Source organism: Drosophila willistoni (genome assembly GCF_018902025.1).
Source record: "Drosophila willistoni isolate 14030-0811.24 chromosome XR unlocalized genomic scaffold, UCI_dwil_1.1 Seg144, whole genome shotgun sequence".
Taxonomy (NCBI): Eukaryota; Metazoa; Arthropoda; class Insecta; order Diptera; family Drosophilidae; genus Drosophila; species Drosophila willistoni.
In genome coordinates, this window is record NW_025814057.1 from 1,782,335 (window position 1) to 1,796,652 (window position 14,318).

General features: G+C 38.0%; 1 protein-coding gene across 2 annotated transcripts in view; it reads left to right on the top strand.

Moving 5' to 3' along the window:
- Positions 1–8,234, top strand: part of LOC6639057 (homeodomain-interacting protein kinase 2) — a 31,845-nt gene extending 23,611 nt beyond the window's left edge. The window contains exons 2-10 of one of the 2 annotated variants that reach the window (XM_023178185.2): positions 2,277–2,542; positions 2,616–2,936; positions 3,018–3,769; positions 3,822–4,415; positions 4,484–4,725; positions 4,790–5,392; positions 6,035–7,017; positions 7,077–7,458; positions 7,652–8,234. In XM_023178185.2, coding sequence (XP_023033953.1) covers positions 2,277–2,542; positions 2,616–2,936; positions 3,018–3,769; positions 3,822–4,415; positions 4,484–4,725; positions 4,790–5,392; positions 6,035–7,017; positions 7,077–7,220 — 3,905 coding nt within the window. In that variant the 3' untranslated portion in view covers positions 7,221–7,458; positions 7,652–8,234. The remainder of the gene's footprint in view (positions 1–2,276; positions 2,543–2,615; positions 2,937–3,017; positions 3,770–3,821; positions 4,416–4,483; positions 4,726–4,789; positions 5,393–6,034; positions 7,018–7,076; positions 7,459–7,651) is intronic. The other variant, XM_023178187.2, reaches the window with a different exon arrangement.
- The last annotated feature ends 6,084 nt before the right edge of the window (positions 8,235–14,318 follow it).

The following is a 14,318-nucleotide window of genomic DNA, read 5'->3' on the forward strand; positions in this document are numbered from 1 at the left end:
TTTTTATTTTATGTGTTGTGCAATGGAAAAATATGGGAAATGATGTCAAACCATTTGCCAACTTTTCGTTTGAGGGCCAAAAGAAGAGGACGTTGATAAAGGGGAAGAAGGAGAAGAAGGTGGTAATTGTGATGTTTGGTAAGGGTAAGGGTAAGGAATGTCATACAATACACAATATGTTCATATAACTTGTTGCTGCTGCTGTTGATTGGCAGCAAGGCAATGCCACGTGACAATGTCCTTGTCGATTTGCCTTGGCATAGGATTTGCATTCATTCTTCCTTTGTTTTGCACTCTCTCTCTCAGTTAACAGGTCTGGTTACGACGTTTTTGGTTACGTAGGCTGTGCTTGGCTAAGCAAAATTTTGTGTCCGTCGTATGACCTTCGCGCGGTGACTTTGCCTTCTAAATTGACCTCCCAAATACACACACACACACACACACACACAGAGAGAGAGACACACACAGCACTCCACATCCCAAGTAGCATTTGCTATTGACAATTTGCCTTTCGTTTTCAATTTTCATTTCATTTTCGATTTCGACTTTGTGACCAGCAAGGTTTTTTGCATAATTTATTGCATTTAGTTTTCATTTCTGTATCTGCGAGCGTGTGTGTGTGTGTGTGTGTGTGTGTGTTTTCTGTGCCATAAATGTTCGAAACTAAAACTAAAAAACGGTCGACCACCTAAATCCTCCTACCTACCTTATGCCTCACCCACCTTTCACACGCTCTTACCAACCATCGCGTGTGTCCTTAATTCTAATTTTGATTACGTTGCCCACCCACCACCAACACTATTACTAGCTAGCACCACATCACATGGTATTGGGTGACCAGCTCTTCACATGCAACCGAACTCAATTTCCACCTAAAGCACATAACGCCCACGTGACTTGTAAGCCTTCCATTTCTTCCTACCATTTGCTATCTATCTCTAACCCACACATCAGTTATCCTCACCGTCACCGAGACCGACACCGACACCTCCACCACCATCTTCTCCTTCACTTGCACTCCTTTTCCCATTCCCATTCCCAGTCCTTTCTTTCGGTTTCTTTCAATTCCGTTGCCATATAATTTTACTGGACTACTATGCGTGGGTTGGCAGTTTCTGTTTCTGTTTTTCTTCCTTTCATTTCCTTGTGTATGTGTGTGTGTGTGAGCTATTTTAATGCCTTTCGCATTTATATATCAAATGTCCTTTGACGTAAATTAATTAGATTATACAATGCTTGGCGGGTCAAATGGGCTAACACGTCGAGAGCATATACTTAACCAGTTCTAAATTTAGATGTTATGCCAAAATGCTTTCTGCTCCTTGCCTCTGCCAATGGGTTAATCAAGTTTCATAAAACGACAACCCACAAACATAAAGGGAGAACAAATGACGAGCATGCCTCAAATAACCACATTATATTGAAATTAGATATTTATATTTATGATTTCAATTGGTGAAATTTACGCTTATATATATAGGTAAACAAATTTTTTGAGGGGGTTTAATCAGTCTAATCAGTTGAATCATTTGATTGATTAAGCCATTCAATTATATACATACATTCAATCTCTGAATGAAGAGATTGTTTTTTGTTTCGGTTGAGAATACGTCTTTGAGATCTCACCATAAAAGGCAATTCGAGTGCATATGAATCCAATATGTATGTAAATACATATATGAAAATATATTTATGCGATTCAAACAATTTGAATTGTTTCCTCAACTGTTTTGGTCCTTACACCGGCTAATATATACTATATATATTCACAATTAGTCGTCGCACCTTTTTCTGTTTTTGTGTGGTTGTCTTCCTCATTGGAATTGCGTTGCATTCGTTGTCTGTCGTCCGTTGTTTGAGTATTGGTCAAATGCATTTTTCTTTCTTTGTCAGCCGAGAGTGTGTTGACAAGGCACAGTATTACACTGATGACTAGCTTTATATATAAATATATTGTATATCTCCTCTCTATATATATATCTATATCTGGTAGAATGAGGCATAAGCTCTCGGTGTATTCTGTGCATTCAGTTGCCTTACAGCGACAATATTGTGAGGTAGTGAAATTGCCCAAGAAGCTGCCCCTCCCTCCCTCCAAAAAGGTAGCAAACAGGAGATTTTTTCTTCCGACAATCAAAGAGATTTGAAATAGATTTAAGGATAATGATATCGCTAGTGATTAGGAGACTATTGAAAAGAGGTATAAATGAAGAATGAATGGAAATGTTGTGTTTGTTGATGAAATTTACTAAAAATTTGTTTATATTTCTTTGTAGATTGTGATTGCGGCTGTCGTGTGGACTCGTATAAAAACGGCAACGGTGACCAGCTAATTAGCCACGGCAACGAGCAGGCGCAGCAGGACGCAGCAGCTAACCATCAACTGGCTAGCAGCAGCCTCAAGACGGCTCACACAAAGGTTGCCACATCAGGGGGGCATGCCAATACGCAGCCCCCCAGCAAGCGTTCGAGCAGCGGTGCTGATGGTGACTATCAGTTGGTACAACATGAGGTGCTCTATTCCCTATCTGCAGAGTATGAGGTAAGTGGTGGGATCAAAAAGGGGAGAGGAGGAGAGCATTTCCGTATGCATTCATAAATATTTTTGTTTGCAGGTCCTGGAATTCTTGGGACGCGGCACATTTGGCCAGGTGGTCAAATGTTGGAAGCGTGGCACTTCCGAAATTGTTGCCATCAAAATTCTAAAGAATCATCCTTCATATGCACGCCAGGGACAAATCGAAGTCTCAATTCTGTCACGTCTCAGCCAAGAGAATGCCGATGAATTTAATTTTGTGCGAGCATTTGAATGCTTTCAGCATAAGAATCATACCTGCCTGGTCTTTGAAATGCTTGAACAGAATCTCTACGATTTCCTCAAGCAAAATAAGTTCTCACCATTACCCCTAAAGTATATACGCCCCATTCTAGAGCAGGTGAGTGCCAGCCCGTCAGAGAGGTTTACTGTGTACACATAATTGATATGGACTAATGTTGGTGTCGCTCTCTTCCTCCAGGTATTGACAGCCCTGTTGAAATTGAAACAATTGGGTCTGATCCATGCCGATCTGAAACCAGAGAACATTATGCTGGTCGATCCAGTGCGTCAACCTTATCGCGTCAAAGTCATTGACTTTGGCAGTGCTTCGCATGTGAGCAAAACTGTGTGCAATACGTATCTACAATCGCGTTATTATCGAGCTCCCGAAATAATATTGGGCTTACCATTTTGTGAGGCAATAGATATGTGGTCATTGGGTTGTGTTGTCGCTGAACTATTTCTCGGCTGGCCCCTCTATCCAGGCAGTTCGGAATTCGATCAGATACGTTATATATCCCAAACACAGGGTCTGCCCACCGAACATATGCTGAATAGTGCATCAAAAACATCGAAATTTTTCTATCGCGATGTTGACTCAACGTATCCATTTTGGCGTCTAAAGACCACCGAAGAGCATGAGGCCGAAACGAATACAAAAAGCAAAGAGGCACGCAAATATATATTCAATTGTCTAGACGACATTGGTCAGGTGAATGTGCCCACAGATCTAGAGGGCGGTCAATTGTTGGCCGAGAAGACAGATCGTCGCGAGTTCATCGATCTGTTAAAGCGTATGTTGACCATAGATCAAGAGCGACGTCTTACCCCAGCCGAGGCATTAAATCATTCATTCACACGTCTAACACACTTGGTGGATTATGTATACTGTAATAATGTCAAGGCATCCGTACAGATGATGGAAGTCTGTCGACGCGGTGACTTCCATACGTGAGTATTATCAATCCCTCCCCAACCGCTCCTAATTGGTCTTTACTTTCAGAGTTCAACCCGCTTCTACATTGGTGACCAACTTTGTGCCCAGCAGCACCGAGAACATGACTTTCACCATTAACAATCAGTTAACCAGTCAGGTGCAACGTCTTGTCCGTGATGGTCGTCCGCTGGCCTACGAGGGCCTCTATCAAATCTACAATGGACGCAGTGTGGCCCGTCAATATCCTCAAGCACGCACCGATAGTTTCCAGCATCAGTTGGTTTCAAACATTTTGTGTCCGCCCTCGTATCAGGCTATGCCTAGTCCTACCAAGCATGTGGTTGTGGGTAGTGCCACCATGCAGCCACCATTGCAAGTGCCACCGCAGCAGTATGTGAATGTTCCGGTGCCAGTTTCCATGGTGGAGCCCACATCTGGTCAAAGAATGCTCTTAACGAATCGTGTGCAGGCCAGCGGAGTGGCCTGGCCACAGACTGGACGTCAAATGGCTTTGGTGCCATCATGGCCGCAACAGGCGCCAGCTCATTCCTTGATTGTGGATTCAACGCCGCTGTTCAATGTGGAGGAGATCTATCCCAAGCATCATCTCAATTTGCCACGCAATGATCTCAAAAAGGAGTCGCCGGCTCATCATTTAGCGTGAGTATTCAAAACCGAATCGAAGTTCAACTAGAGCGCATAACTGATCGATCACTTTCCATCTCCAGCAAGGGCAACTCTTATCGCGTGCCTCGTCATGAGAAGAAGGAACACCAGCAATTGTCACCAGTGAAGAAACGCGTCAAGGAGAGCTCACCACCGCATCAGCAGCGTTATCAGAGGGCAACGCATGTCTCGCCGCAGTACCATAATCATCATAATTGCAATTATGGTGGAGGTGGTGGTGGTTACAGTGCCAGCTCTGGTGGTGCAGTGGTTGCATCGTCGGCCTCATCGGCCAGCAGTAAGAGTCAGAGTGTGTGTGTGCGTATGCTTGAACATTGTTTGTAACTTTGATTGTTTTCCCATTGCAGATATTGTCAATGCCAGCGGGGGTGGCAGCTCATCGAGCTCTCATCATCATCATGTGTCAGTGGCTCATGCACCGCATGGCAGTAGCAGTGCCTATCAACCCTCTGGCCATCATATTGTACAAAATTGCAATGGCAATGGAGGATCTGGTTCAGGAGGAGCATATCACTCATCCCAGCCGCCAGTCCATGCCCACCAGCAACAGCAGCAGCAACAGCAGCAGCAACAGCAGCAGCAGCAGCAACAGCAACAGCAACAACAGCAACAACAGCAGCAACAGCATGTGAAGCAGCCAACGATCACCATACACGACACACCATCGCCGACGGCTGTCATAACGATTTCAGATAGCGAGGATGAGGGTGCTGATGGTGGTGCTGGACCAACGTCGTCGTCGGGGCCGATTAAACAGCGGGCACATGCTCAATCGCAGACGACTGGCAGTATGCTCCATCACTCCAATTCATCGTCGAGTGCATCGTTGCATTGTCGCAGCAGTGTGCAGCCGATTCAGCAACAGTCCCAGCCTCAGCAGCAACAGCCGCAGCAGCCGCCGCCGCCACAACATCAGCATCAGCAACAGCAGCAACAAACAATTAATTATGGTAATGCCCACAACAACAACAACAACATGTCCACTACTACTACTACTACTACAGCAAGCTCTACCGGCTGCCAACGCCAAATGGTCAGCAAGGGGAGCGGAAATGGTAGCCATCATAGCCAGACCCATCATCATCATCATTCAAATGGAAGTGGAAATGGATTTGGTGCTGCTGCTGCTTCACTAGACTCCTCTTCCTCCTGCTCTCAACAGCAACTACTGACTCAGCCTCAGCCTCCGCTTCAACAGCAACAACAGCCACAACCACAATTACAACCAGCACAACAGCAGCAACCACAATATCAGTCCACATCCACCACATCCAATTCCAATTCTATTTCCACTTCCAATTCACATCATCATCACCATCATCATGGTCAGATTCCAGCCCCAGCCCCAGCCCCAGCCCCAGCCCCACCACCACCCACTACCCATAGCCATACCAGCAACTCTGCATCCTCCATATCCATAAGTTGCCCCTCCTCCCAGCATATTGTCCAAGTCCATGCCCAAGGTCAAGTCCAAGCTCCCGGCTCCGGCCCCATTCATGCCCCTGCCCTTGCCCCACCTCCTCCCACTCAATTGCATCTCAGTCGCCATAAATCATCGCACGTCCAGCTAGTAATTCCATGCGTAACCGTAGGTGACCACGATCCAGAGGACGCACGTCGACGCCATCATGCATCAGCCGCTGCCGGTAGCCCCAAGCATCATCATCACCAGCAGCAGCAGCAACAGCAGCAGCAACAACAACAACAACAACATCATCAGCTACAGCAACAACAGGTGCAGCCCGCCCAGCAGACGCCGCACTATCATACGCCTCAACCGCCGCCGCAACAGCCCAACATCAAATACGAGCCAGGACAATCGCAAAAGAAACGCATTTTGGCCATGGCCCAGAGCGAATGCAGCTATCAGCCCCAAGTGCAACAGGTACCAACTCAAACTTCTGCTAGCTTGCCGCACATTCCGACCAAACAAGAGCCAGCCGAATTCTACCCGGAATATGCCACACAGCAGCAGCCACCACCGCCTCAGCAGCAGCAGCAGCAGCAGCAACTGGATACAAAGCGCTCTTCTTGGGCGCCAACATCCAGCAGCGCTGCCGCTCCGCCTCTGGCCCATCCCAAGCGTGAGGCACCATCCGCTGCTCCAGTTAGCTATGTGGCCCCCGTGGTGGCACCACCATTGGCCCACTCCAAGAGCAGCTCAAGCTCCTCATCGTCATCAATTAATGCGGCAGCAGCGGCCGCAGCTGCAGCGGCTGCCGCGGCGGCGGCCAGCGTTGGTCCACCGTCGTGGGGTCCGCCACAGGTGTACCGCCAGCCATCTCAACCGCCGCCGCCGGCCAATGTGCCGGGTGGCACAGTGCAGGCCGCGCCGCCAGTGCCACATCATCATCACAGTAGCCATAGTCATCATCATCATCAGGCTGGAACACCGCTGGGTGGCTCACCATCATCAACAGCAGCGGCCGCAATGCTTCAGCCGGACATCTATGCCCAGGGCGATATGTATAGGCGTCCAACTGTATTTGTTTCGCAGGCGGCACCCACTTATGCCTATGCGAATCGGGCATTGCAACAAGCACCGCCGCCAGCCCACAATAGCTCCAGTCGACAGGTAAGGCTAAGCTCGATTGATTGATTGAATTGATTGATTGTTAATATTTTATATTGTAGGTTATACCATCGCATCCGTTGCCGGCTCATATACAAATCCCAACGCAGTATAGTCAGTTTGGACCATTGAGTCCTGCACAGGTAGCTGCCAGCAAACATGCAGCGCATTTTGCGCCCACTAATATATGGTATGGTGCTGAGTAGCTTGCAGGTTGAACAACAACAACAACAACAACCAGAACCAACCACAACAACAACAACAACTAGAATAACAACACGAGGACGACGCGGAAACGAGATCACAATAAAAGCCACACAACCAACCAACCAACCAACCAACCAACCAACCAACCAACCAACTCAACTACAACAACAACTACCACACCCCCTATCACAATGATCTTAAGCTAGAGCTTGATTGAATTGATTGATTGATGCTCGAGTGAGTCCGCAAAAGCCAAAATCAAATGACAGTTAAAAAAAAAAAAGAAAAGAAAAGAAAAAACAACAATTTTGAGAGGCTTTTAATTGAATTGAATTCTATTTATTCTTCACTTAACCAAATGTTACTAATGCACATCTTTTCTCTCTCTCTCTCGCCCGTTTTCTTTGTGTTCCTTTTCTTTTCTCTCTAGATCTTTTATGGCCTCGGCTGAAAACCAAAATCTAGACAATAGTCAGGAGCTGCAACAACAGCAACAATTGCAGTTAACTCAATGTTGGTGGTTTATGTTGCTAATGCAACAAACGATTATACAGAACAACAGCATGTTGCAACAGTCATCATCATCATCATCATCCTCGTCGTCATCATCAGCATCATCATTAGCAGCAGCAGCAACCAGTGAGATTGCAACTAGAACCACCAACAACACGAGCAACAGCATTTGCACCACCGCCGTCAGCACCACTAGAAAAACTCGCCGCAAACGTTGACGAGATTGAGAACTCTTTTGCGTCGCCCCTGAATTGTGTTTCTAAACGGATTTTTTTTTTTAAACAAATTATCAATACCTTTTTTTTTGTTGAAGCGCTTCAGCAAAGTGCAAGCAAGCTAATTGAGCTATTTAGAGAGCATTCTATTAATATTATTATTATTATCATTATGATTGTAATTATGATTAATCAACTATTCTTATATTTATTATATATAGTTTGTTTTAATACATGTTAAGGCATTTCTACACTAAGCTACAGTGTAAAGTGCTTCGAAAGTTACGCAAAAAAATTAATTCTTCGTATTCACACCTACAAACATACATGCATACCTACATATATATATGCATACAGCATACAATACACAATATATACACATACATATGTATAAGGTCTAAGTCTACACGTTTTTTCCTAAATATTTGAAATCGATAGAAAGTTAAATGAAAACAACAAAAACTCTTAACAAAGAAACCAAAACAACCAAAAGAAAAAAAAAAAACAAAAAAACTAAAGCGTTTCATTATGTGTGTTGTATATTTTTATTATAAACTTCTATAAGTAAACGAATATATATATATATATATATATATATATGCAAGATTGTATACCTACATGTAATACTATATGATAAAATCACAACAACAACAACAACAACATGAGAACTATATATATATAACACACACGAAACACAAAGAGTTAAACAAAAAAAAATTACAAATACAATGATTAATAAATAGAATTCGTAGACTTTTAGAAAGTACCTCAGAAAACGAAGAAGCAAGCTAGCCACTAATAACAACCAACAACAAAAACAAAAACAACAACACCACAGCAAATGGGAAATGTAATGCAAATTGCCTTTTACACAACAAGCAACAACAAAACAAAACAAAACAAAAAAACATTATTATTATAGCATAACGATAACAATATATATACTTACACACCTATTTATACATATATATATATATATATATATGAATGTATATATGTGTATAAAACTACATACATGGTAAATTTATAACAAAAGAAAAAACAACAAAACAAACATACCGCAAAAACCTTACTAGCAAACAAAGCATACATATACATATATATATATATATCTATATATATATATATATGAACATAAACTTTGATATATCTTAACACAAAAAAACTAAGCATGCGATATATACCAATTATGGAATAGCTGATTGAATATAGAATGAGAAACTGAATGAATTGTTGTTTATGCAACAATTACAACAATTTTTTTGTACAACCCCCACACACTAATACACTAACTCCACTCACTCACTGACTCACACACACACAGAAACAGACTCATAGAAATTACCACAAATACCAATTACAATTCTAAATACTAAACTATATATATTTAGTTTAAGCCTATGATATGTAAATAGACATTGATGTGCAGATGAAGCAAATGATTTATATATGTAAAACAATTCAAACGAGTTGTCGAAAGTGTGAAAGGATGAAGAGAAGGAGGAGAAGTCAGGCAAAACCGAGAATATCGGAAGCATTAAGCATTAGAAACAGTTTTCAACTTTTTAAGCTAACCAAATAGTCGTCGTCGTCGTCGATAATATTTGATTAAATAATTTACTAAAATGGCTGAATTTGTAAGCCTTTAGCATTTGGCAACCTCGACAGGACCTGAATATATAGGGAAATAGAATACTGTCCAGGAACAATTTGGGTTTTTCTATATCACACTCCCTGTCCCTACTTTTGTCATCCGATATCATCATCATCACCAAACACTCTGCGTTTGAGTTTTTTGTATTTTCATTACGAAACCAAAGTGAAATTATCTTTTCGATGTTTTCCCTTTTAGTAGTTTTCATGTTCATTCACATAAAGTACAAAATATGTAAAGCAATCTAGCAATAATTGAACAGTTTTTTAGTGCCAATGTTTTTTGGTTTCTCTTTTTGTATTTTAAAATGTTTTTTCAATTCAATGACTAGCAATACAAAAACATTTAAGTTTAATATATACTTTTTTTTTTTTTGTATTCATGTAAAACGCAGAGATTTTTCTTTCTTTATGAACTGTGTATATATAGAAGGCAAAGCTAAGCAAATTAAACACTAATCTAAACCCAAAATTTCTACACGTACAAACCTTATGCTTACCACAAATATGATATGGGTATGATATATGATATATCTATATACATATACATATGCATTATGCTACCTAACCTCCTAAATACATCATATACATACATATATCTTGTTAATTAGGTTTCTCGACAAAAAAAAAAAAAAAAAGAAAGTATTTTGTAGTTAGTCTTAAAACTTGTCTATGTGGTTAGTTGTGTTTTTTTTATACATATATATATATATAAATTAAACAAAATCAAACCGTAAAACTTCCTATTATGATAAAAAACAAAAACATTTCATTGCAAAAACACGAAAGGTGCCCGATGCCCTTTCTTAACACATAAATACCTACATATATATATATAAATCTTGTAGAAAACGGCAGAAAGTAAACGAAGCGTAACAAAGTAAAGCGAGAGAGAGAAGGAAAATACATCTATTTGAAAAGTCTAGCATATAATTATTGTGATGTAGTTTTAAAATGAATTAACAAAACAAAACCAACCAAACAACAAAATAACAAAAAAAAAAAGAGAGTGCAGAGAATTTTTCTTTTCGTCATCATCGTCAAATTTAGAGTGTAACAAATTAACTACAAATTATATATATATATATATACATTAATCAACAATACAAAACAAATTGAATATGCATAATTATGAATATAAATGTTAACTATTTAGTACGCAAAAACAAAACAAAACAAAACGACGGCAGATTATGGAAAAACAAACAACAATTTTTTTTAAACAAGACCATTTTTTGTAGGGTTGTAGGATAAGTTACAAAACAACCAATCAACATTAATTTTTTTTTTATTTTTTCTTTGTCCTAGCGACAGCGAGCTAAATTTGGCTAGCTATAGATACATATATATATCTACATTATATAGTAGGGCAGTAGATACTAAGATAACGTTAGTGTTGTGAATATACGAGTGCATACACACACCACACACACACACACCAAACACACCAAACACACATCATATATAACTTGATGATGTACACGATCTAAAAGCAAATTAACATACAATATGTATGTCCTAACTCTTCTCGGTCAACAAATTACTTACATGCGTGTTGTGTGTGTGTGTGTGTGTGTGCGCTGTGTGTGTGTGTACGTACGTACATACATACATATGTAAAAGTTTGAATAAAAGTTATCTATATTTGTTTTTTTTTTACACACACACACACACACACACACACATATGACGTATATGTATGTATGTATATATTTATATATAGAAATTTTATGGACCATTTAACTAAAACAAACAAACAAACAATTTAATGGATAAACAACAATAATGAAAGTATTGAGAAAGATAACTTTTGTGTTTAACTTTTCATATTATGTTTGTCTTTATGCATTCATTCTATGTATACATATATATATACTTATATATATATATAATACAACTCTAAGACGTAACAACTATGCACTAAACAACAACAACAACAACAACAAACAAACAAACAAAACATATTGTATTTATACAAAAATTTAAACAAAACGAAATGAAAATTAAAAAACCAAAACTTTTCACTTTCTAATCAATGTGTTTAGAGAAGCAAAACAAAAATAAAAAAAAAAACTAAAAAAAAAAGAAAAAACAAAAACAAATTTTTAAAAAATCAAGAACGCTTTAAATGTAACAAAAACGAAACGTTAATAGACTTACAGTAACAACAAGAATATATTAAATAATACACACACACACTTACACAGATATATACATACATATATCTTGATCGATCATATACTAAGACATAATGTTTTAACGGTGTAGCCTTAATTGATAAAACGAAACGAAATGATGTTTGTATTCGTCTCTTCTGATTTCCAGATAATTCTTATTATATCTATGAAATTGATATGATCCACTCACTGGTCTATCTATCTATATGTATATGAATACGTTTGATTGGTGTTTACTACAAAATATTCTATATATATATATATAAATTTCTCTTTGTACTTGTATATGATAAAAACCGAAATGACTTTAATTATAATTTGTGCGTTTTTTTTTTTTAGTTTGTGAAACATTTTTTTAAGTTGTATTCACTCTAAATGTTTTCTTTAATTGTTTCTTACTTCCTTTTTTTTTTTTTTGTATAATTCATAACAACAACAAGAACATACCCAAACATTATAAAATATATAAATTACTTACTATTATCACTATATTACTATATATATATATAAATCAATCATATAAAAAATATATATACCAGATATATGAATAACAAACAGCAGCATAATTTCACAATCGAATTTTATTTGTTCGATTTCGTTTGTTTTTATTTTTGGGTTTCTTTTCTTTTTTAATTTATGGTTTGTAGTCTTTAGAAAAGCAAAGCCAAAGTCAAGCTAATCAAAATGTTTAAACGAAATCAACAAGAACGACAACAACAACAACAACAAAACAAACAAAATACAACATATATCCCACCAAAAAACAAAAAAACAAAAAAAAAAACATAACAATTTTAATAATTAATGACAACAAAAATAAGAATGAGCAAAAAGAAACAAAAAAACGAGATAAAAAAATAAAAAGAAAAACATAAATTACAAAATATTTAAACTTAATTGTGCAATATACACAAACATACATATTATTATTGATTATGTGAGCAGTTTGCAATTGATTAGATTTATGTCCTTTGTCGCATTGTCCTCTCTGCCCTCGTCGATATAGTTCTATATATATATATATACATATGCGAATCTGTCTATCGATGTATAAAATATGAATTTGTAGTTTTAGTTTAATGACCAACACAGGTTTCTGAAGTTGTCAATGGATTATTGATTATACTTAGGATTGATTTATGCAAAACACACACACACACACACACACCCCTCCAATGCATTCATTCGAAAACAACAAAAAAAACAAAAGAAATGAAAATAAAACGAAAACCAGAGGACCAGAGCAGCTAAAACTTTGGCCATGCCAAAGTTTTTATACCCTTGCGAACTGAACAATGCCCAAGTTAAGGAAGACATTAATCAAATGCTGATAATGTCATAATCCTATCAAGGATCTGATCTAGTTATTTGCCATAGCAAATAGTGATGAGAACCGAATGATCTGAGCATATAATTGTTCTTCTTGCCGAATTTTACACAAATTTGTGCATACTTTTAGGGGATTGTTCCAATAAATAGATCAGATGGGATTCCAATTACCAACAAGGGTTTAGGGCAAAGGTTCAACACATTTCGATGACCAATCTCTGAAACTTTAAAAGAACAACACACCAACAATTGATGAGCTTTTAACATTAATACTTAATTTGTTGCTTTAAAATGTGTTAAGTATATATTATATATGTATATTTATGTGCATTTAATTAACCCTAAAACCAAGAACAACTAAATAAACAAATACAATTAAGCAGTAATATAAAGGTAATAAAATACTCATGCGAATTGTTTATAGAATACATATGATATATAACGATCTATTGAAATGCCAGTCAACAATTCTAGAACCGAACCATATATATTAGGTATATATACATATATATGTACATAGATGGTCCTATGAACTACGAAAGTAATCAAAGATATTGAAGATGCAAGGCGGTTGAAGGCGAAACCGATAACCAACCATTCGAAGAAGTTGACAAACAAGATTGATGATAACCCGTCCATAATTAGATTTCTTTCTCTTCTAAGCAGGATCTAACGAAATCCAAAACAAAACGATATTAACAAACAACTTGAAAATTCGTTTAGAACTGGCACTCTATATAAATTATATATGTATTATGTATGACTAAACAAATTTTCGTAGTGCAAGCGGGTATTAAGTGAACCGCCATACCCTCCGCTCCCAAACACTACCCTCCCCCCAAAAAAACGATCCTACATTTAAAATTAATATATATAAAAAGTTTTATAAAATATTGCTAGAAGAATACAAGATCTATGTGTTTTTTTTTCTTTCACACACACACACACACCCACGTACACACAAAGAACCTTTCTCTCTCTCTTTCTCTCTATATATACATATATATATATTCTCTCTAACTAAAAGTACTTAGAACATTTGATATATATAGAATTGTGGTTCGGATTGATATTACATAGATGATTTTTAATAAACCAAGAACAAAACTACGGATATTTACATAAATAAAATACAAATTACTTATATGTATATATATATATATATGGGTATATATATATATATATTTTATTATTAAATAAATTACAAGAT